The sequence below is a fragment of the Euprymna scolopes genome, chromosome 7 (genome assembly GCF_053919585.1).
Source record: "Euprymna scolopes isolate OS-2025 chromosome 7, ASM5391958v1, whole genome shotgun sequence".
NCBI classification, from domain to species: Eukaryota; Metazoa; Mollusca; class Cephalopoda; order Sepiida; family Sepiolidae; genus Euprymna; species Euprymna scolopes.
Window position 1 is genome coordinate 113830960 of NC_136488.1, and position 25912 is coordinate 113856871.

Consider the following 25912-nt stretch of genomic DNA (forward strand, 5'->3'; position numbering starts at 1 on the left):
ATCTTGTGTCATCGGTTTTCAGCCAGAAATTTGGCTGTGAAGGGGTTCAACGATTTGACCTTTGATAACTCTATCACTCCTCCAACAATTTTGAGAATAAACACTTAATTTTAGATATAGGTTCCTTGGACATGGATCTAACTTTATAACTTGATTTGAGCCCAAAACAATAAATGTTAAGTGGTCATAATAGGGGTCAAAGTTTTTAAAAAATTGACCTATGCGGTCTCTACCAAATTACTCAGACAATTTCTGGTCCAAACATTTGAGCCAGAAATTTGGCTGTTAAGGGGTCAAAGTTCAACGATTTGACCTTTGAGAACTCTACCAAACTCCTCCAACAATTTTGGATCTAAACACTTGAAATTTTAGATATAGGTTCCTTGGACATGGATATAACTTAACTTGATTTGAGCCCAAAACAATAAATGTTAAGGGGTCATAATAGGGGTCAAAGTTAAAAACATTGATCGGCTTTTTTTTCTTTTTTCTTTTCTTTTTGCTCAATATACATCTCCAAACACCCAGGCAACGCCAGGCAGAAATGCTAGTTGTATTATACTTATTCTGAACGCACCCTTGTCATATCAAAGAACCGACTGTTAATTTTATATGCCTGGACTTTTTGCTTGTGTGGTGATAATGGTTTGAGTAGGTTTAAAATGAAAAAATTAAAGTATCATCGTTCAATTGTGCTTTAAATAGAAACATTCAATTCGAACACACCCCTATCATATCAAAGAACCTACTGTTGATTTTATATGCCAGTCCTTTCTGCTTGTGTGGTAATAAAACTTCTCAAATGCATCTGTGATGTTAGGCTGTATAAGGTGTTAACTTTGTTCAAAATCGCTTGTGCTTTCATCAGAGTTTTTTTATTATCAATACTTATCGAAGATAAATTGACCCAGCTGTTGCAAAATCTTTAGGGAACGAACTTACACACAAAAAGTTCCCTTTATATAATAGTAGAGATACAGATATATATAGTATGAAAATATATTTATGGCAAGTGAACTAGACAGAAACGTTCAGGTTTCAAACTGAATTAGTTTGATTTTTCTTTCTGAAATGTAACATGAACATTTTTGTGCAGCATACTTATCTATATATATATATAAAAGTGAAATTGTCCGTGTTTACATTTCTCTACCAAACTACTTTGTCAATTTTCAGTCAACAGACAGATTTTTGAGATTTGGGAAAATATTTTAGTTTTGAGATTTGGGAAAATATTTTAAATTGGTTTTCGGCCAGAAATTTGACTGTCATGATCAAAGTTCAATGATTTGACTTTTGAAAACTCTACCAAACTCCTCTGCCAATTTTGGGTTTAAACATTTGAAATTTTAGATGTAGGTTTTTTTTTTTTTTTTTTTTTTTTTTTTATTCAATTTTCACCCCAAACAAGGCACAGTGCCACTTTGAAGCAGGGGGCTACTATTAGGGAATTAATTAGCGGGGTCATTATGAAGGGAGAAGAGTAGAAAGATGTTTGTTAACATTACACTTGAACTTCTGCATATCATTGCAGTTGGGAAAGCAGAATCCCGGAAGGGAGTTCCAAAGACCCGCAGTTCTGGGGAAGAAACTATTGGAGTAAAAGGCTTTCTTGCACCTAGGGATCTCCACTGTAAAGGGATGAGACTTAGTAGCTTGTCGGGTTTGTCGGGGGTAGTTACGTCGGGGAGGTACAAGTGTTTGCAGTTCGTCAGAGCATTCACCATTAAAGTATTTGTAGAACAGGCAGAGGGATGCAACATCTCGTCGATGGGACAGAGGTTGAAGCCCAGATGACCGTTCAGGACCTATCAGGTTTGCGACTCTTTTTTGAACCCTGTCCAGGAGCGAGAGACAAGCAGCAGATGCACCAGCCCAGATGTGACAACAGTACTCCATACATGGGCGAATGGTTGCCTTATAGAGGTATAGGATACTGGCAGGCGTAAGTAGTTTTCTAGCACGGTAGAGGGAGCCAACCTTCCTTGCAGCAGCCTTGGCAATGCTCTCAATGTATCTATTCCAGTTCATATTCCCTGTAAACGTTAGGCCGAGGAGTTTAAAAGAAGTACTTTCAGGCAATGTGTTCTTGGCCATTGGTATTGGTGGTAGAGAAGGTCTCTTGTAGTTATTGAAGGAAACAAGCTTAGTCTTAGCAGCATTGAATGAGACCAACCATTTTTGTCCCCATTCCACTACGGATTGGAGGTCATCCTCTAGTGTTTCTGCCATTTTCTTGGATATGTGTTCATTTGTTTTCCCCTCATATCTGTTATAGAGAGTGGTGTCATTGGCAAATATACCCATCTCCGAAACAATATTATCAGGGAGGTCGTTTATGAATATCAGGAACAATAGAGGTCCAAGGATAGACCCCTGAGGCACTCCCGCATTTATGTCATATTGTTTGGATGTACGTCCGTCGAGGATTACTTGGACATGGATCAAACTTTTTAATTTGAGCCCAAACAATAAATGTTAAGGGGTCAAAACTGGGGTCAAAGTAAAAAAAATAATAATTTGACCTCTGCGGTCTCTACCAAATTACTCAGCTAATTTTGGGTCTCAACATTTGAAATTTTACGTTATGTATCAAGACATAGGGCAAGCTTTTTAATCAGTTTTTGGGCGAAAATTTGGCTGCCTAGGGGTTAAAGTTCAAAAGATTTGAGCTTTGAAGTCTCTAGCAAACTATTCAGCAAATTTTGGGTCTAAACATTTGAAATTTTACGTATCTGATTCAATGTAAGTAGAGGATTACATTAGAAATCAAACACTTTCTGGAGTGGTAGAATGATCCAACAATGTTTCCAACAATCTTAGCAACAATTGAATATGTCTTTCATTTTAGATCTGGAGTGAAAGTCAACTGTAGGAGCTTACCTAAGCAAAAGGTTTCCTCATAGAGATAGTTATACATTTCAACTGGAACAAAACATGGATCTGAGTGTTAGTAGCAATACACGTGAAAAAAATGAAACGATTTAAAATATCTCAATAATGGCATACATAGAAATAGCTTGATAAGCTAAGAAAGAATCTTTTTAAATTTTTTAAATCCAATTAAAATTAAGGAAGTTATGACTATTTTTGTGCCTTACACATTTGGATATTTTTACCTCTTTAAGACCATATGCGTTTTGTCACATTTTTTACACTACTTTTTCAGTAAAGATGTTATATCTTTGTTAAAATATAAGCTTAAGCAATGAAATTTGCCATGTAAGTGTATTTTTGTGCAACGAACCAGAATATGCCATTGAAAAATCTCCAGAAATTAATGGTTTCTAAATAATCTGCAGTAAATGCACATAAATATGCTGCAATTCCTTAAAAATGCCATGTATTCATTGACAGAAAAGTTAGAAAATTCAAAGCTGAATTATGTACAAAAATCTAAATCTAGGACTGTTTAAAAATGAATATATTGCAATATTTCTTTGGTATTATAGTAGATTAATAATCCGTACCCCCTCCCCATCTGATCACCTCTCCAAAATATGTGATTCTACCAAGCAAAAATTATTTTAGAATTTAATGTAAAATGATTCCCCATTTGGAGCCATTCCAGAGTTTTAGGGCAGTTAACCCATTTTTTCTATGCGAGATAAATCCTGGGGATTTTTTTAATTTTTTTAAAAGGCGATTATGTGTGGTTTTAAGAGGGTCTTTGTGCTATTATGAGAGGGTGGGGAGGTTACCACTCTGACTTTGGGTTAATGATAGGGGTAAGGGAAATTATGTGTAAACATCCTGAAGACTTGATAGAAACAAAACAAAAACAATTTTAGAATTTAGAGTGGAGTTGGTTATACATAAATTTAATGTAAAATAATTCACCATGTCAAGATCATTCTAGCGTTTTAGGACAGTTGACCAATTTATTTTTTATAGGAGATAAATTATGTGCACTTTTCTTTAAGTGCTTTTTTTTTTTTTTAACATTTATATGTAGCTTAAAGAGGAATTCTGTTTGGTGGAGAGCTTGCTACTCGGACTGAGTATTCTTGTTAGGGCTAAAGAAGGTTTTAGAAGTTTACGACTCATACCTAGGATTAAGGGAGATTTTTTTTTAAAGAGGACGTTTGACACCCATTGTGAAACTTTACAAAAATTATGACAAACAGACAAAAATAAATGTTATTTAAAATAAGTAACATCACTAACAAAAAACGTAACATTTGGAAAAATATCAAGTATTTTTTGTCCACCTATTTATTAAATATAAAAAACAAACATTTTGCTAAAGCTGACAAATTGTTCACAAATTCTGAATGAATTGGATTTTCATTTTAAATTACATTTCATGTTTTTTTTTATCGCTTTTATTTCTTAAATACCGATTTTGCTTCTTGTTTTTTTTTTTTGTTTTTTTTTGATAGATTAGTTTCCAATGAATAATAATCCACTGAAAAACACGAAAATTAAGAAAATATAGGAGATTGTACCGCTTATACACATGAACCAAAAACCATTTCACATTTTCGGTTGGTCAAAGCAAAACAATATTTTTAATATTTGACCAGTGGTCAAATATTTATATGATTGATAACAAAATAGCTCTAACTAAACATGTAAGAAATTTCTTTTTATAATCAGATTTTCAATTAAAAAAAAAATCTGATCTGGAATAAAAAATCAACAAAAAAAAAAAAAACACCGTCTGTTTACAGCTGCTGTTGATGATGATATTGCTCATACTAATACTACATCAGTCTATAATCAAACTCAAAATGGTATCATAATTTTACATTGCTAGCTACCACAAGGGAAAACAACATACAATTATACTTTTAATTTTCAATACTTGTCATGTTGAAATTATTTTTTTTAAATACAACAAAAAACGAGTGATCAAAAGTATTTTGAACACCCCAAACTATTAAAAGTGACATCTCTTCTGATTAGTTTCCAAATTTCACGACAAAATCCTTAATACAAATGTGGTACAAGCATTTACAAATCAGGGGAGGGGGGGGGGATCTTTACAAAATATTACCAAATTTTATGATGTTCAGGTTTTTATCAGTTTTATTTGCTTAAAACTCCAAAAATATATAATGCATATTATTATTTATTAATTCATTTGAAAGTATATTCATTTCCAAACAAAACAGTGGTATTTTGAGGACTTAAAGTGCTTTGGTTTTTAAAATATGACTATTTTAGCAGAAGCTCCTTGAAATCTGTGATTATCAAAGCATTTTATTGTCCATGTGTATTGCTAGTGTTAGTGGTAAAAAGAGAGCAGCTTGGTTTTGGAGATATTAAGATTAACAAGCTATTATTTTCTATTGCACCACATTTGATCTTTATCATAAGATCTTTATCACTAATGGTGTTCAAAGTGCTACCAAAGACAATTGTGTCATCTGCATAGATATCAACAAATGACCTCAGAATATTATTTGCCAGATTATTATTGAGGACCAAGAACAAATCAAATTTAAGAGATCCTTAAGGTATGTGGGCATTGATAATATGTGCTTACAACATCTGCTCATCAACAATTATGTTTATAGACATATCAGGCAGAAGTCATTGCTAGATATTCCATAGCTAACAAGTTAATGAATCCAATACATTATGCAAAACTCTATTACAGATCTGATATGTCGAGAGCCGTTGTCCTAGAAAGAAACCCCTCATTAGGATAAAATGCCTGGTCATCATTTGTGAAATAAAAATAATAATTAAAAATTGGTACAAACATCTGATTTTGTGTAGTGTGTAAGGTTCAGTTATGAACATAAAAAGAAAAGTGTGGTTGTCACATCTTATTACTGATTATATGCTGGTGAATCTCATAAAGTAACATATAATCTCATTACTCATATGCAAATGAGATGGTGCTGACTTGAAAAAAAAAGTCTATTTTTAGAGAAGGTGGGGCATTTTGGACTGTAACCACCAAAATTGTTAGAATAGTTAATTTATTTTTTTAACCACACCCATCAAGAGATTTATTGACTATATGAAGCCTCTTAAGATTTATTGACTATATGAAGCCTCTAAAATTGCATACTACTAAGCTTTTAAAAACGTCAGAAGACAGGTACTGTATGATTGTTGGGGTCTTATATGTGATATTACAATCAGCATGTCCAGTTGATCTTGCAATACAAAATCCATATTGTATGTCACTAAGTCGATTCTTTTGCTGATTGATAGCTTTTTGATTTATAACACATTTTGATCACCTGTAATTTTGAATTTTTCCAAGATGGAAAGCATTTCTTCTTTACCCAACAATTGAATAGCTTTCTAAGAATAGGAGCAAGTTCCGGTAAAAGATTCTTAAGCAGAATGACTTGAATGTTGTTCTACCAGTAGACTTGTTGGCATTAAGGTTCTTACTAAATCTGGCAAGATCCCAGACATATATATGGATATCACTTTTTCAGTTGAGGAGGGGGGGATGAGAGAATTCATCAGTCAACACTCTTTTTAACACTCAGAGTTAAGTCTTTCAAAACTCATTTTATTTTCTTAAGCATTTAAAAAATGTTTATCTTCTTGGTATTTGTTAATCACTCTATAAAATATATTCCATACATTAATTAAACAGTCTGAAGTGTCCAATTGTGTGGGTGTGTACATTTCTGATATCTGACTTTCAAATTTAATATGCATTTTTAATAAACTGTTAAAAAAAAAAAAAAAAACAACTGCTGTTTAAACTAAATATTCGATATACAATTATACAAACAATTAAATAGAAAAATTAGACTGAAAAAAAAAAGCTCTAAGACTAATTAAGACTAAAAAATAATTTTAATGAAAGCAATTTATTCCTAGTTTTTTATTAATGTGTTAAATGTGTACAATAAAGCACTGAAAACAATTAACTTTTTTTTTCAGTTTATTTGATATGAATTATTTTCAAAATTCACCTCTGCTACTTTGATGAAATTTGATGAAGCTTTCTTACATTTTTCATAAATAGTTTTTATCATTAACATTCTTGATCAAACTGGTATCTTGGGTTTGACATTATGATATTATCCTGCAGGTAGCATTTTTTAGGCTCTCATATATGGGTGAAATAGAATCTGCTACAGGTATGTCATGAAACCGCAATCAGTAGTGCAATACACATATATTTACATCATTACATTTCAAAGTTATTAAAGACTAAAAGTTAAAGGCTTTCTATCAAAATAACTGAATTCAGAAAGAAGCAAAACCAATATTACAAAAAATATAAATTGTTTAAAAAAAAAAAAAAAAAAATATGAGGTAGGCATAATATCCTTCCTAAAGGCAATCGGTCGATATGAAATGAATATGAAACAAATATAAATATCAAACAAATAATATAAATGTTATGAAAGTATGTATTATTTACATTATTCAGACTACTATTCTCATCTTGAATGTTATTCTCATGTTTCGATCAATGTAAACTCTGATCCTTTTGTCGAACTCAGGAATTTGTATGGAATTTCAAACAATCAAATTACCAACCCTCATCTCAAAAATTCAGAAATGTTACGAGAGGATATAAATATAATTTGATAGTTTAAAATTAATGAATTACCAAACGTGTTTACACTGAGAATATTTGAACATACCAAGAAATAATCCGAAAACGGTAAATATGCTGTAAAACTAAACAAACTGAGCCACAATTAAAACAATTGCTTAATCATGCAAAACTGTTTTCAAGATCATAAACAAACTTTTGATGCCAGGCGCTTGCATACACTAAAGCAGATATTCCTTATTAAATGTTTTATAGATTAAAGCATGAATAGAAATAATTGCAGAGGCAAAAGAAAGAAAAAGATCCCCAAATTAGTGCCAACAATGTACTCATGAGAACAATTCTCACTGGAACAACAATAGTAAATACAAATTTAGACTGAATTGAAACATTTTAAACAAACGAGAATTGGCTTTTCTTGGGTGTGTTTCATTAAGATTTTTCTTTTTTGAGAAAGTAATAAATTTTCCTATAAATAACATTTTTTTTCGCAGAAATTTCTAAGTACAAAAGAAAAAAAAAAATTATGGACAATTCATTAAGATATATTTTTTATAGATGTCTGAAAATTTCATATCTAAGTTTTTATCTTCATAGATTCCAGTAGAACAAAGTTTTTTTAAATAAATATTTATTTGTAAATGCTCACTAAAAAAAAAAACTTTAGTTTTATAAATTGATACTTATTTATTTCCCATGATTTTATTTCTTCAAAGGTTTACTTACCATTTCTGCTAATATCCAGCTCCATAAGATTAACGAAATTTGAAATGTCAGGAGGTATCCGTCCGATTTCATTGTCACTCAAGCTCAATTTACGAAGTTGTAACAATCTAAAAAATCCCTGAAATAGAAAAAGAAGTTTTAAAAGAACAAAATCTAAGTAAAACAAACTTAAGTTTGAATTTCAGTTCAAATTTCTGTAATAGGAAAAGATTGGTATTTTTAGAAACTACAAGCTACTGAAAGGACAATAGTTTTGCCTAACAAAATATTGACAAATTTTAACGAATCAGATTTTTAATATTAACAATGTTATTGATTTCTGATATTGATCAGATAAGTTGTTTTAGTTATGGATCAGTTGTAATGTTAGCTGAGCACAAAAAAAAAACTTCAAGGATATGACTACCGTTGTTTGTCCTAATTGTTCTTTTACACACCTAAAAATTTACATCAGTGCTCTACATTGATATTCCAGTACTCTTAAAAAAAATTAAATAAAACTGCTTCATTTTCATTATTAAATTTAACACAAGATTTACTCTGCTAAAGTTTGCAATTCATCTTCAAATTGAAATGAGCATCTGTTATTGGAATTATCAAAGGATCACTAACCTGACGGTGCCTGTGATTAGGTGAAAAACAACCAATCACAGGTTTCCCTTTCACCAACTCCTCAAGAGTGATTTTTTCAAATTCTCTACCTCTTTTGCTTGTTGGGCATCAAAGACAACATGTGTGTCAGCTCTCTCTGATATTTATACCAGACACATATGAGGAGTTTTGATAGTAATTGCAGCACCAAAGAAATCAAGCTCCGTTTTATTTCCTCAACCCAACCAAAACTCCACAAGAAAAAAAACATTATTAACTGGACGAATCCCACAAATAAGTTCTGCAAACGTGACTGTATTTTTGCAAGGCAACATTCTTTCTTCCTCATCTTTCCTATCAATACAAGTTTTTTCATAACAATTTTCATTTGTGTTGTGTTCCTTTCATCATATCGACGTCACAATATTTTCTTACCATCTATAGTTGTGAAAATCCCAACAATTTGCAAAAAACAGACAGATAATTTTATACGAAATAGATTTGTGTAAATTAATTTGCAACAAGAATCACGTGAGACAATTTAACATAAATTAGATTTGTGAAAAATAATTAGTAAAACAGTCTGAAAATAGCATTTTATGCTACAGAAAAACCACATGGGATAATATCAAAATGTGACATCGCCAGATATACACACTCATTCCATTTGGTGTTTACTGCTATGATTGTAGGGGTTGGGTTTTGTCTGTTTTTTTTTTTTGTTTGTTTGTTTTTTTTTAAATTTTTTTGTGTAGATATCTTTCACTAAGCAGGATGAATGATTTCAAACAGATAAAGGGTGTGAGGGTTTTAGTTTTTAACAGGGATTCTTTTAAAAGAAAAATAAGTTCTGGCATTGAATTAATGTCAGCAGAATCATCCTTGAATAAGATTTGTTTTAAAAAAAAAAGAAAACCTCATAAACAAGTGGTTGACAGAAGTTAACACAATTAATATAAAAATAAGTGAGGCTTGTGAAAAGCCGATATTAATTTGGAAAAAAGTGATGTGTTAGAAGATGAGAAGTTAGAGGCAAAGTTCGTTTATAACACATTCAAAAGGCTTACAGAATTAGAAGAGAATATTTCTAGTTCCAATATAGAAGCTACCTCAGTTCCAAATCCACAAGTACCACTTACAGCCTTGTGTGTTCCAACCCCAAGGTTGCTGTGTGCTAAATTCAGTGGAATACGAGCCGGTAAATTGAGTTTAAAAATTTCCAAGTTCAATTTGAAAATTGTGTGGACGCTATACACTCCAAAAAAGTCAAATTGTCACTTTTAAAAAGTTTGTTAACTGGCTACGCGTCTCAATTAGTGCCTCATCTTTTGTTAGAAGATGAAACCTTTGATGTGGCTATCAATTTGTTGAGAAAGGAATTTTTGGAAATTCTTCTTATTATTGACGAAATTTTTAAGCAATTGATAGGCAGTAACTCTAAATATGACCCAAAGTTTCTCAACATAAAGAGGTTTTTTGTCAGAAATTAAAGCTGGCCTGTCTGAATTAAAGATTTCTTATAATTTGGATTTTTTTGAAGAGAACACTTCAGACTATGAACTGATTAGTGATATAATTTTTTTCAAAAAGAATTAATCCGAAAAGTTGACAGTAACTACTCAATAATCGAGCAGATTTTTGATAGTTATAACGGGATTATAAAAACCTTAATTAAAACAGATTTTTAAAAATCCTAATTCTCAACAAGACAATATTAAGTCACAGGAAGGCAATTATATTATGAATACTGCAAAGAAAAATGTTCCGTTGGAAAACTTTGCAATAAAATCTAGTAAAATTATTATGCATTGTAGATCTTGCAATCTCAACGGGCACACCATGAACTATTGTTCAAAATATTCTTTGCTTAATTTGAGACGTTCTAGGTGTAGGGAAATCGGTTTGTGTCTTTTTTGTATCAGTGCTAGTCATAGTGCAGAAGATTGCTATGGCAACATAAATAAATTACTACGAAAGTGTTCAAATTGCAAATCCTGAGACCATATTATCCTCCTTTGTGATGAAGCAGATAAGAGTGAAAACAATCCAACTGCTTCCATCCATGTGTGTACTAATACTGGCACACAGGAGCAGTCCTATATTTTACCGATAATGGTAATTACTGTTACTAAAGGGAAACATAAATACAAATTGAACTGCCTCTTTGATAAAGGCAGTCAAAAGACTTATTTCTCTAAGCAGATTATTGAAAAATTAGGGTGCCATAAATCTTTCCTCACTCCAGTAGAACATTATGTAAAAACCTTTTTAGGGTCCAAAAAGAAAAAAATTGAATGACTTTGTCATGGGAATTGAAGTTAATAAGGATAATGTCTTGCCCCTACCTGTTCTTAAAGATGATGAATTTGATATGAACTTGAGATTCAGTAATTTTAAATCTATTAAGAATAATTTAAATTACAAATAAGTCTTTTTGCTGGGAAAAAATGATATTAGGGTTCATGGTCAAATTACAAAAGGCATCGATGTAATTCAATTTATGAAGAACATCAAAATGGTGGAATGCATGAAGGGCTCTGCTTGGGAGTTTTCTACAGGCATTTCTCTAATTTTTTATATGAAAATAAAGTACCCCTAAAAAAGTACAAAATAAAGATTTTCAACACAATTATCATGCCCGCCATCCTAGAATTATTCCAGATTCAAAGGCAGTGTGTGCTAAAAAACATGATGCTGCAAAATCAAAAGTATCTAACCATGTACAAGATATTAAGAGTGACTAACACCCTAAGAGGACTAAAAAATTTTAAAATAGTAAAAACTCTCCCAATAATCCTATGTATACAACTAAATTCAGTTTTATCTAAAACTTATGCTTTTCACATACCTTAGCTTATTGTTACTTATTGTGGAACAAAGAAAATAAGTGTTAATAATATCCTACTTTATTATTGAAACGATGAAATTTCTATAGTCCTATTGGTGCACCAAATGAGAATTTCTTTACTTATAAGCAAAATACAACACTCACTTCTTACAAACTTTGAACTTCTTTGTGGAAACTAATCTCCATCTCTTCTACTTTAATGTACTTACAAAAAAAAAAAAAAAAAAAAAAAAAAAACATTTTCTGTGAATTTTTATCTTTGGTTAATTTTGCCTTAAAAAGAACATTTTCTCAGAACTTTATCATTGGCTATATTTGCTATTAAAAATAATCGATTTTCTGTGAATTTTCATCTTTGGCTATTTTGCCTTAAAAAAGAAAAGAACATTTTCTGTGAACTTCAGCATTGACTATATTTGCCATAAAAAAAAAAAAAAAAAAAAAAAAAAAAAAAAAAATCAATTTCTGAGAACTTTTCATCTTTGGCCATTTTTGCCCGAAAAAAAAACCCAACTTTCCTGTGAACATTTCTCGAACAAACAACTTGCAACTCTAAAGAATTATGTTGCAATGATTTCATATTGCAATTTTGTTTTGGAGAAGTGTATTGGAATTATTAAAGAATCACTAACAGGGTGCGCTGTGATTGGATGAAAAACAACCAATCACAGGTTTCCCTTTTAGATCACCAACTCCTTGAGAGCGATTTTTTAAAATTCTCTACCTTTTTTGCTTGTCAGGCATCGAAAACAACACGAGGCAACATTCTTTCTTCCTCATTTTTCCTATCAATACAAGTTTTTTCACAATTTTCATTTGTGTTGTGTTCCTTTCTTCTTGTCGACGTCACAATATTTTGTTACCATGAATAGTTGCAAAAATCTCAACACCGTATATGATTAAAATCAAGATTTTTCAATCTGTAGACTTAACTGACTCCTGTGATTTTAACAAATCCGGCCTAAAAAATCTTCTGCCGGTGATATTTCTAAAATATATTGTTTATACATTTTTATGTTTTCAAGGCTATATGAATTCAACAAAATCTTTGTTCAATTTTCTTTAAAAACTGAGGCATGAAAATTGCACAAAAAATATCTAATTTTTTGTTATTAAGTGATTAAGTCTTTCAGGATTTGTATATTTTGTGGTTTAATGTATTTTCCATCATGCATTTTTTGTCAAAGTTGATCAATTTTTCAATTTTCACCGAGCTCTGTTTGAAAGTGATTTAAGTGGTCCAAATGTATACAACATGCACATTCACAACAATTACGGCTTATTTACTGCCTCCATGATACCAACTTTATTCACAAGTGGCCGCTTTGAAAAATATCTTTGAATATGATTTTTGTTTTACTTATCTAAAAATCAAATAAATGTCTACCTCCCATATAAATAAGATTTGTCAATGTTAAAAAAAAAAAAAAAGGTTCAAATAAGTTACATACCGGAATTTTTATTTGTTACAAGAATTTTGTCATTTCTTAAACAATCATGCATGAGTCAAATGCAATTTTTTTTTTTCTTTTTAGAATTACTCAGATGAACACTGAGATGACTATTCTCATCTTAGTTTTGATAACAATGTTTTGGCTGAAGTAACCTTCGGTCTTCTTCAGTTGTAATTTTCATAGAATTTTTAATGGAACGATTTATTTAGTCTGGGTGATGGAAGGGCGGGGGGGGGGGGGGGCTAAGCTTGCCCTTGTTCCAAGTTGAGAATAGTACTCTAAAAAATAAAGATTATCAATCCTCATCTCCAAAACTTTGAAACATAATATTAAGTTGAGAATCTTCATATCGAACTCTGGAAACTAGAGTGTAAATTAACACTATTTGATCATGCCTGGTGAAATGAGAACAATCTAGCACTGGATTCAATTTGAAATTCCATCCAGGCTCCTATGTCTAATGAGAAGTCTTCCAAGTTCAAAAAGGTGTACCTAAAGAAGGTTAAAGGTTAAAAAGGACTAAATTGTTAAAAATATAACAACCAAGATGAGAATAGTAACCCAAGAAATCGAATATTCTTCTGTATGCCTATGTAAATTGTTTATTTGTAAGAATAATAAATATGACCATGTGGTATAATGGTTAGTATTTACTAATGGGTAAGGAGACCCCTGGTCAAGTCATATCAAAGAGAAAAAATTGTATCTGATGCCTTGATGATAAACATGAGGCATTACAAGGAAAAAAAGTGACATGTCTTACATTTTAGTAGTACAAGAGGGAGAAAGTAGAAACCCTAGTTAAAGTAAAGTGTCGCTAATGATACTGTTGTTCACCCGAAACAAGGCATATTGCCACTTGGACTACCATTTGGGATAATGTTTATGGGAGAGTATGTAATTAGATGAGCGAGATATCAATTCACATTACATTTAAACTTCTGCATGTCAGTAGAGTCAGGGAAGAAGCTAATAGCATAGATTTTCTAGCATCTAGGAATCTCTACAGTAAAAGGATGGGATTCTGTCACTAAACAGTTTATCAGGGGTATGTACGTCAAGGGGCTAAAAGTACAATGAGTTCATCAGCGCACCTTCCCTTAAAACATTTGTAAAACATGCACAGGGATGCAGCATTGTAGCGATATGATGGAGATTAGAGTTTGATTGATAGTGTAGGACCTTTTAGATTGAGGACTCTTTTTTAGACCGTGTCCAAGAGCGAGAGACTAGTGGTGGATGCAGCAGCTCAGATATGGCAACAATAATACTTCATCCGTGGGTAAATGATGACTTTATAGAGATACAGGACCCTCTCAGGTGTGAATCATTTTCTAGCACAGTAGAGGGAGCCCACCTTTTTTGCACTAGCCTTTGCAATGTCCTCAATATATTTATTCCAGTTCATGTTGTCTGTGAATGTTACGCCGAGGAGTTTATAAGATGAGCTCTTAGATAGGGTGTTATTAGTCATAGCTATCAGTGGTTGAGAAAGCTTCTTGTAATTGTTAAAGGAAAGAAACATTCACTGCCCCATTCCATTTTTTAAAGCTTCTGCCATTGGCTTAGATATGTGTATACCTGTTTTTCTCTCATGCCTATTATAGTATTGTATCATCAGCAAATATATATTCCAGCTAATACAAATGTGTGAGACATTAACTTGTGATTATTTTGTAGGCTTTCTACATCATTTGTATTTATATTGGAAAGTGAAAATGCTTGAGAATGTCTTTGCATCGTATACAATTAGATAAATAAAATATCAGTCTTCAACTAAAATGATGAAGGAGTAATTTAATTAAAATACTTGACTGGTAAATTAGTTTTTTTTTTTTTTTATTCAGCCATCAATATCGATAGTCACATTCAAAAGATGAAGAAATGTTGGTAAATTATGAATTGAAGCAAAATTAGATTAAATTTCACTCCATAGAAAAAAAACAATCATCTATATATATAAAAGCGAAAATGTATGTATGTATGTATGTACGCTTTTCCTCGATGTCCACAAAAGGCTTCTTTCAGAGAAGCGCTTGCTCAGTTCACAACTTCTTAAAACTTTTTATATCATCTATAAATTGTAATATCTCAGAGTTACCCACGGAGCTCGCCTGTCTATTTAATTTTATTGACTTTCAAACGTTAATTATTCGACATTTCCCGCATCGGCACGCGTTACATTCGGTTTTCGGTATTAAAAAAATGCGAAACTCGACTCTAATCACAGGCCGAAAGCCAGTTGTCTCAAGAGAGCTAAGTAACGTTTGTTCAATGTCGACTTCGTCATATCAGACTGTAGCTTTCATTTCGCTCCTAATAAACAGGGAGCGGGTTTTTAAAAACAAACAAACCGATTTATTCACCTCGTTCAAAACTGTCCCACACAAAATGCTTACTGCTGAATACCTATCGCCGTCACGTCAATCAAAAACGCGCACCTGTTTTTTTTTTTTAAACACTTTACTATTTTCCAACTGCGTGTCGTGAAGGCTTCATTTTTTTTTCATGGGCACCTGTTTTTTTTTCACATTTTCGGGTTTTTTTCACATACCCCGAAAAACACCCGGGCAACGCCGGCTAGTCTATACTATAAATCTCATCTGTCTGTTTGTATGTATGTATGTATGTTTGTATGTCTGCCAAAGGGCGAATGAACTCTTTTTCTGGGTCAACGGCCAACTAGCACCGTGTATATTTGTGTGTGTGTATATGTGTATTGGGGTGGAGAGGGCTCCCGTAAGCCGTGGTGAAGGCAGCCTTTCTAGGAGAAGCAAATCTCTGATTTAAAAAACCATAAAGCGGAAGACCATTACCCGCATTAAGCTGGTCTGCAGTTTAATTTGTTGCTGGCTATCTTGCTCTTGCTTGTTGCTGGATCTCAACATTTTGAACCGAGAGAGAGTGACTTAGCTGTCGTACAAAGCTAAGACTCTGTAACATCATATTTGTATAGATACTCCCTCAGGCATTTGGGCTCATGGATTTTAAATGTCTGAGGGAGTGGCACTCGTCTGACAAGACGTTGCAATCATCATATCTGCCTAAAACTTTCAACGGAGGCGATGGATTTTCACAAGACCGGTATCGTTTTGAAGCTTGACCCTTCAGATGACAACTATCGAAAAATTGGCTAAAAACATTCATTCCTTCACCCTCAACTCAGCACTTTTCTACATGGAGGGGGGGGGGTCGCTATTTTTGCCAATATTTTTTTAAAGTCATCCTCTTTTTGCAATTGATTAGCCTTAATTTAAACCTTCACCACTTCCGGTTTGGCGATAGATGCAACGGCAAAGATGTCACTTTTTTTTCACATTCTTTTCATCTTTCACGGTATGTGTTCGAGCCTGCCTGCCTACTGCCACTTTTTTTTTTTTTTCTTCAATACAAACCTCCAAACAGCTGAGCAATGCGAGGTACCCAGGCTAGTCTATATATATAAAATAATAGTCTATATATATAAAAGGCAAAATGTGTGTTAACGCATGTGCATTTTTTGTGTATGTCCAGCAAAGGCTTTTTTCAGGGAGATGCTCAGAGCGGTTACTGTTTCTTAGAACCTTTTATATGCTACCTAGATTAATGATTCACGAAACAAGCTTATGTGTATCTTTAATTTTGGCAACTTTTACACGCTATTTTTGTGCTATTTCTTGGTCTATGCATGTTTGTTTGGCTTTTCAGTATAAAACCAAAACTAAACCGATAGCATAATGCTGCTCCCTGGCACTCGTGACAGGGACATCCAGAACAGCAATGAGGTTTGATTAATGCAGGGGGAAACCCCTTATATCAGACAAGTGCTATTCATTTAGACACTCCCCTATTTATGGAGAGGTTTTCCCCAACATCTTGTGGGAAACGCAGGCACTGGCTTGCAGCCAAAGTTGAGTTTCCCCATTCTTGGGGAAACAAAATCAAAACTGCCTCACAGCCAAACTTAACTGCAGGATTCATGTTTGATCTCATTAAATTTATGCGCCTGGCAATTCACTTTTTAATCATCAAATTTCATCTATTCTCATTCCTTTATCTTCGTAGTGTTGAGGTAAGTCATCACGCTTTTTTTTTTTTCGCTTTCACCTCAAAGGATTCAGGTTCGAGCCTACCTTCATCCTCAAAACTTTTTTTTTTTTTTTCCAAAACAAGCGGGCAAAGTCAGGCACCCCTGCTAAGAAGTTTTGCATCATGTTCGTTTTTTTTTGGTTTTGCTTTTTTCTGATTTAAGTTAACATTTTTTTCTTTTATAATATTTAAACAGGGTTATTACTTCGCTTTGTTTTGATTTACCCAACCCCCTACACACACACACCTCTAAACACCCGGGCAACCTCGCTAATCATATAAAAAGCTAACAGCCAGCCATGGTTCTCCCCAGAATGTGCTGCTGCTATCACGCACAGAAATCACTTTTTCCATAGCTACCAACGTAATAGATGCACTGAGACTAAAGCTGATTTCAGGACTGCCAGCAACCACTGTAAAAGAGTAATAAAAAATGCAAGAGAGCTATATGCCCAGTCTGTTAAATCCAAGGTAGCTGATCAGTGGCTTGGTTTCCACAAGTTTTGGCAAATAACAAATAGGATCCTGAACAGAAGTGTGTGTTCTATCCCAACCATTATCAATGGACCAGAGGTCATCTCGTTAGCGTCAAACAAGGCCAAACTATTTGCAAAGAACTTTGCAGCTAATTCTACCCTATGCGACGAAGGCCATCAACTCCCCATATTTCCTCCTATAACACAGAACAAGCTAGGTAACATACAAATATCTGTGCATGAGGTTGCCAAGCTAATCAAGAACCTTGATTCCAGTAAAGCAACTGGCCCTGACGGCATTCCAATTATAGTGTTAAAAAAGCTTCAACCAGAACTGCTCCCATACTTACGAAACTGTTTAAGCACTGCCTTAAGGAGAAGTGCTTTCTGACTCCCTGGAAGACCTCATCAGTTTGCCCTATATTTAAGAATTCAGGTGATAAGTAATCTCCCTCTCAGTACAGACCAATAAGTCTCCTGTGTGTTATGAGTAAGTTGCTGGAATCCATATTAAATAGAGAAATAGTCAACCACCTCAGCAGAAACAACCTTCTTAGTGACACACAATATGGTTTCCGCTCTGCAAGATCTACCGCAGATGTGCTGACGGTTATATCTCACAGGATTAGTGAATCTCTTGACAAAGGCTTCCTTTCTAGGGCAATTGCTCTTGACATATCAAAGGCCTTCGACAAGGTATGGCATAAGGGTTTACTTCACAAGATTTACAGCTACGGTATAACTGGAAATGTTTTCTCAATCATTAAATCATTTCTCTCCGATAGGCTCATAATAGTGGTCGATGGACAAAAATCGGAGGCCTGCAGTATTAATGCTGGAGTCCCTCAGAGGTCAATCCTGGGCCCAACTCTCTTCCTGATCTACATCAATGACCCCCCCCCTAAACACATACTTAAATCATTTGTTGACATCTATGCTGATGACACGACCATCTACGGCAACACATCAAAGGCTGTAAATGACAAAGTTCTCTCTGATTCTCTCTCCTCTGATCTCAAGCGCGTGGTTCAGTGGGGGAAGACATGACTGGTTACTTTTAATGCATCTAAAACCAAACTCCTATCCTTACATCATCAACGCTCTGATCCCCATCTGGCATCAATTGGGATGGATGGCTCTCGTCTGGGAGAGGCCCCGTGTTTTGACAAGCTTCTGGGTTTGACCTTTACTCATGATCTGAAATGGAACACGTACATCAAGTCTGTTGCCAAGGTTGCTGGAAAGATGGTGGGATCCTTCTACCGCTCCAGAAGTAATCTCACTACTGATGCAATTCTCTATCTATATAAAAGCCAATTACATCCAAGGATGGAATACTACTGCCATATCTGGGCAGGAGCTGCTAAAAACAGCATATCCTGCCTTGACAGAGTACAAAATAGACTTCGTGGCTTAGTGGGGGATGCCCTTTTCTCTACCCTGCAAGCTCTCTCCCACAGAAGAGACGTTGCGAGCCTATCCTTGTTTTATCGTTATTTCCATGGCAGGTGCTCCTCTGAACTCCAATCTCTGGTCCCCCCTCGCCAATCTTTCACGAAAAACACCCGTCTAGCTGAATCCACTGTGAAAAATTTCCCCCACTCTTTATCTGTGCTAAATCAAAACGTGGATTCCATGAACAAAGCTTCTTTCTTAAACTGCACACCTGTGGAACTCTGTTCCGTCTGCCTGCTTCCCACCTGACTACAACTTGGATGTGTTCAAGTCTAACATTAACAAATTCTTAATGAACCGCCCCCTTAAGTAAACACTTCATCAAATCTCCACACTAACGTAATGTACTTGCAATAACCCTTATCCCTGAGTGGCTTCCAGGCCTTGATAAGTGGTAACCACTGTGTAAAAAAGGGAAAAATAGGCACAAGTGTTTGTGTATGTCCATGAAAAGCTTTTTTTGGGGGTCTCGCATCGGTTAGATTCCGGGAAAAGTTTTCTGATACTTCCTACATCGTAATATCTCAGATTCGCAAACGGACATTGTCTCTTTTTTTTTTGATCGAGTTTAAAAAAAATTCCCTCAGTGCCATTGTTTCAAGTATTTGTCTTTTTCGTATAAATAAAGCGAAACTAATCGAACGTAAATGCCTGGCGCATTAACCTAGGACCAATTACAGAACAGATACTACCTGGCTCAAAGGCTAGGCGCCAGGCATTTACGTTCGATTAGTTTCGCTTTATTTATACGAAAAAGACAAATACTGAGATAATTACTATTTATTTGGATACTGCCTGAGTGCCCCCTTTTTGGGGCAGCGTGTTTTCCCCCAACAGTAAAAATGATCTTCATTGGAGGTTTAAAAGCAATGCCATTTCTGCAAGTCATCTTTTTGATTGACATTTAATTTGAACGCTTTACACTTTCGGTCGCATCATGGAGTAGCGGTAAGATGTAAGATTTTCTTTCACTTTCTTTTCCGCCTTCGTTTCATGGGTTCAAGTCTGTCTGCCTACTACCACTTATTTTATTTACTCACTTTTTTTTTGCTCAATACACACCTACAAACATCCAAGACACACTCGGCACCAAGGATAGTATTAAATAAAAATGTAATCTATCAATATTTAATCAAAATAAAAATGTGATCTATCAATATTTAATCAAAATAAAAATGTAGTTCATTCTTTGTTTTGTTGTCTGATAAAGATTTCTTTACACTCTAAGAAAATCTGCAAGAACAATTGGTACCATTTGGAAGCAGGAAGGGATCATAGTTCAGTTACCTGATACCAAAAAGGGGGGGGGTCTCCATTTGGAAAAAGTGGAGTGTTGCAATAAGTACCTGGAGATGGGGTGGGAGTCATTGAGATAACCAAGCAAGTAACCATTACTATTTTTGTAATTTAACTCTACCCCAATTTTAGACAATATAATAAATAAATTTATTCTAATTAGCTTTTGAATTTTAAACACCATTATATCTATTTGTATGATACAGTTAAATGGGTAGGCTTGTGTGATTCATTTTCATTAAATTCTGAAATGAGTTTGATTAACCATCTATAAATATAAAATTTCAGAGAAGCGGTCGGTCGGTTCACAACTTTTTAAAACTTTTTATATCACATATAAATCGTAATATCTCAGAGTTAACAACGAAGCTTGCCTGTCTATTTAATTTGCTCGACTTCAGGAAGATAAATATTCAACATTTGTCACTCGCCGCATGTGGATTAGTCTTTTTCCTATAATGAAAGCGACACTAATTCTGGCAGTATTTTCCGTCTATCGGCGGAAATGTCCGAAAGCAATCAGCTTTGATCAATGTGGAAATATTTTCTATATATCAAATAATTCCTATTCAGTTTGGACAAGGGGAGCTGGTTCCCCACTCCCCAAAATCTTGGGAAAATAAAAATAAAAAAAGCATTCCCGTAGTAAATGAAATACTATCTCGCAGTCAAACTTGACCTCATTAAGTCATTAAAACGTGCACCTGCCAAATCCAAGTAATTAAATAAATTCAAACGTGTTTCCGTTAGCATCTCACGATGGCCCAATGGTTAAAACCGTCGCACTCTTTTTTTTTTCAACTTTAATTTCCCTCGCTAGTTATATAGAAAAGGCATGATGATAGAATTAAGGAAAATTAAAATTCACTCATTTTGACAAAATAATTGATTCAAAATTGATTTTAGGGGTTTAGGTGCTATTTTTAAATAACTGAAAATATTAGGGTCCGGATAAAACCCCATTATTACATGGATGTAAGGTCCTCTTCAATATTCATGAAATTTCTTTTAAATAACAATTTTCAAATGCTAACCTACTGAAAATAACCTATGAAACTTGAAAATTAAACTGAAAAATTTATTTTCTTAAATATTTTTCATGAATAATTAATGACCATATACCATTTGATAAACTATACAATTTTATGAACATTTAAAGAAAAAAGTCTATTGTTTTGGTTATTTAAATTTTTTTGTTACTAAAATACTCGTAAATGACCATAAAGTTTTTTTTTTTATTTTGCTTTTTACATGAAAATTTAAAAAATAATGATTAAAATAAAACCTAAACAAATTTGTGTATCAAAGATATTTTGAATTTGAAAATCAATTATTTATCTTATTGTAATGTAAGAGGTACGTCTCAACAAACAAATTCACAGCTGCCAGACAATAATGATAGAAAATGAGACTTAAAACCTGTCAAATATTTTTAATTGTTTATATAATCACACAATAAAAAGAAAATAATACGTAGAATCCCAATTCAGTCACCCACTTGATTTACAATAAAAATTATAAATTCTGATTTTATGAAATACAGACTTTTATCAGTGAATTTTTATTCAAATACATTTATAACATATGTCCTTCAAGATTAGTTTGAAAGAGGGTAGACCATTGGTGCTTCTTCTGATCCTGCTCTGTTGGGCTGAGGTATTTGTTTTGGATAGTTCTAAGACATCTACCTTCCCAGGCTTTACCTTCTGTTTGAAAAGGGGTAAGTTTATGGGCAAAGGTGTCTCTACTGAGGAATGTCAATGGGGACACTCAGGAATCATTTGCAGAGCCAGAATGTGCTAGTATACTGGCCTACCATCTCCACTTTGTAGTGGATATTTCCACAGAATTTTTGATACAGACTTGTTTATGTATAAAAAATAAACATTATTTTAAATTTTAATAAAAACAAACAAGTAATTTTTATTCCAGATTTTCACTTTTGGGGAGCTTATTTCAAGATTATGTTTTCAGTTTTTGTGGTTGGGATGCAAGGAGAGTTAACAATTCTGACTTAAGTCAACACAATCGATAAAATTAGGATAATCTGAAAATAGTTTCATTATATAATGATATTTCTCAAAGTTTGATGGATAAAAATGAAACTCCATCCTAAAAACTTTTGCACTGATTGTGATGGGACAAGAAGACAAGTAATTAAGTCTTGCATGAGTTTTTCATTGAATTTGGAGACTCTTTCAGGAGAACTAATTGGAATGGTACTGTGAGCAAATTTAATGAAGTATGAAATTTGGATGTCATACATTTAATTAAGGCACTATGAAAATTCAGAAGGTAACATTGCTAAAAGTGGATGTAAAGAAACTACTTCAGGTTTCAACTATTAATTCTCATTATGTCGAAAATATCATTTACCCAAAAGACAAACAAAATGTACTCACTGCAATTGCATGCTTATTGAAACTTGTGGATATGATTAAAGACAAAATAAATTCCATCTCATACAAACTTTATCAAATCAAAGACAATTTGAACCTTCTTGTTGTAATGCATGAAGGACATTTTTGTTTGCATTCATACATAGAAGTGTCCTTTCCAAACAAATTCAAATGATTTCAAAAGTTACATATTTGCTGTAACTTATTTTAACTTTCAAACAAATATCCTCCCATCCTAATTATATCATGACAATTATTGATTCCGTGTTTTGTATTACTATGCTTTAAATAAAATGCTGATTCTTGTATATATTATCCTTAATTGTTGCTTAACGTATAGCATAATACGTTTGATACACTTGATCTGATCTATCGGCCGAATGGCATTTGCAAATACGACAATATCCTAATCTGACATTCTAAATGGGTTAAGAAAGGACAAACATGCAGATGTCTTGCGCTTGACTATTCAAACGTCAAAGATTGCACTGGTGATCTTGTTGTTTGCAATGTGAATTTAGTAAAGTATTATAAAATTGGACTACTAAAATTTCAGAATTACTAGAACTAGTGGTCATGATTGATGCTGATTTTGACATCAATGCACTAGAAAAATTAGGAGCTATTCTGAAGAAACCCAATCAATGCTAGTTGAAATAAACTTGGAAAAAATAATGGGCTGTTACAGACGACTTTTAATCAGATGTCAAACATTTTAGTCAGCAGATCAGGTTGTTTAGGTTATTATTAAATTTAATCCTTATGACACCGTTCATAAGTGCTTTAAAACATAACTCAAACCTTGTGATTAAAATTAATTACAATATGTAACCATTTACTAGTGATGTCATTATAGAACTTTTTATCCATTGTATTCCAAATCTGAGCTTCAATCGTCACAATTTTGATAGAAATACAAAAAAGTTTTACCCTAATAATAATTCAGATACCAATTTGGATACAAAATCTCAAAAAACAATTCTTTATTCAGTAAAAATGTAATTTCAATGTTTTCTTTAATTTGAGTCTCAAATTATGTTGCTTTAAAAAGGCAACAGGTTCTCTTCTAATTTCATAGGAAACAATAAATTTCAAACAGCAATACATAAATGTATTTGACAAAGTCGGCTGAATGATGACAAAAAATATTTTTCTCTTTTTCACAAGTTTATCAATATTTAAAAAATGTTGCTGTTATTTAAAAACATAAATTTGAATCAAGTGTTATGCTCTAAGTAGCAATACACATGGACGATAAAACGCTTTGGATAATCACAGATTTCAAGGGGTTTCATTCCAGATCGACTTTTTTTTTTTAAATTGAAATTCTGGTTATAAAAAAAAATTTCTTACATGTTTAGTTAGAGTTATTTTGTTATCAACCATATAAATATTTAAAAAATTTGGATGGTAGTCAAATTTAACAAAATATTGTGTTTCACTTTGAACAACAGAAGATGTGAAATATATATTTTTTTTTTGTTCACGTGTACGAGCGGTACAATCCTTTTTATATTTTTTTTAATTTTCGTCTTGTGTTTTCAGCAGATTATTATTGAATGGAAACTAATCTACCCGATTATAAAAAAAAAAAAAAGATGCAATATCGATATTTAAATATTTGTCGGAGGTGCTCGGTTAAGAAACAAAAACAGTAGAAAAAAAAATTAAATGTAATTAAAAATAAAAATCAAATTCATTAAAAAATTTGTGAATAATTTTCAACTTTGGCAAGTTTTTTTGGTACTTCTACAGTTTATTACCGAAAATGTAGATGCCATTTTTTCAGGCACCTGCCGTTAAAATCAGACGGAAGAAATCAGTATTTTAAACTATGAGCAAAGTAGGAAATAAATAACAAAAAAATTACAAAAATGTTTTATTAAAATTGTATTTTCTTAAAGACTTTTCAATAAATGTCTTTACAATTATATTTTCATACATTTTTATACAATAAATGTTTTGGTTTTCAAATGGCGCTTGCTCAGTTTAAACAATTATGAATAGGTCATTTTCATTTTCTGTTTTTAATAAAAAACATATATATATATATATATACATTTCATGAAAAACTTCCCTGTTGTCATTAATTAAATCCAAACATTTCCAATTAACCAATTATGGTGTTCTCTTTTACTTTATTTACTTTTTTTTTTTTTTTTTAGTTCTTTCCGGAAGTAATTAATATCTAGCTTAATTTTTGTTATTTATTTCTTATTTCAGCCATAGTTTAAAATACTGATTTCTTCCTGATTTTAATGACAGGTGCCCGAAAAAATTGTTTCTCCATTTTTGGCAATAAACTTTTTTTGTTGTTTTTTTTAAATATTTCATATAAATGTCAAAAACTCTCTTAACAAAAAAAAAACTCTTAATCTTGCATCTAACCCTAGGTAAGAGTAGAAAGCCTCCTCCTAAAACCATAGCCCAAACAATAACACTAAGTCCAAGTGGCAGAGCTCCTCACCAAACAAAATTCCTGTATATAAGCGTCAAAAAGAAGACTTTTCCTTAAAGAAAAGTGCAACATGATTAATCTCCCAGAAAAAAATAAATTTGTCAACTTTCCTAAAACGCTAGAATGATCTCAAAATGGTAAATTATTTTACATTAGACTTGTGTGAAACTAACCCTCGCTCTAAATTCTAAAATTGTTTTTATTTTGTTTCTATGAAGTCTTCAGGATGTTCACACATAATTTCCCTTAGCCCTATTATTAACCTAAAGTCAGAGTGGCAACCTCCCCACCTTCTCATAATTGCATAAAGACCCTCTTAAAACCACACATAATCGCCTTTTAGAAAACAAAAAAACAAAAAGAACACCCAAGATTTTATCTACCATAGAAGGAAAATGGGTTAACTGCCCTAAAACGCTGGAATGGTTTAAGAAGGAAAATCATTATACATTAAATTCCAAAATAATTTTTGTTTATCTTTCATTAAAGTTTTTCAAAGTGTTCTTACGCAATTGTCTATAAAGGTAGAATCACATATTTTGGAGAGGTGGTCAGATGGGGAGGGGTAATGGAATCTACATTAATACCAAAGATTTCTTGCAATATATTCATTTTTAAACAGTCCTAGATTTAGATTTCAGTTTTTTGTGCATAA

General features: G+C 32.8%; 1 protein-coding gene across 23 annotated transcripts in view; it reads right to left on the minus strand.

Annotated features, from left to right (window-relative positions):
• LOC145279892 (protein scribble homolog) overlaps window positions 1–25912 on the minus strand; it is a 772271-nt gene that overhangs the window by 703124 nt on the left and 43235 nt on the right. For all 23 annotated transcript variants that reach the window (XM_080131386.1, XM_080131379.1, XM_080131375.1 and 20 more), the window contains exon 2: window positions 8213–8330. In XM_080131386.1, coding sequence (XP_079987512.1) covers window positions 8213–8330 — 118 coding nt within the window. The remainder of the gene's footprint in view (window positions 1–8212; window positions 8331–25912) is intronic.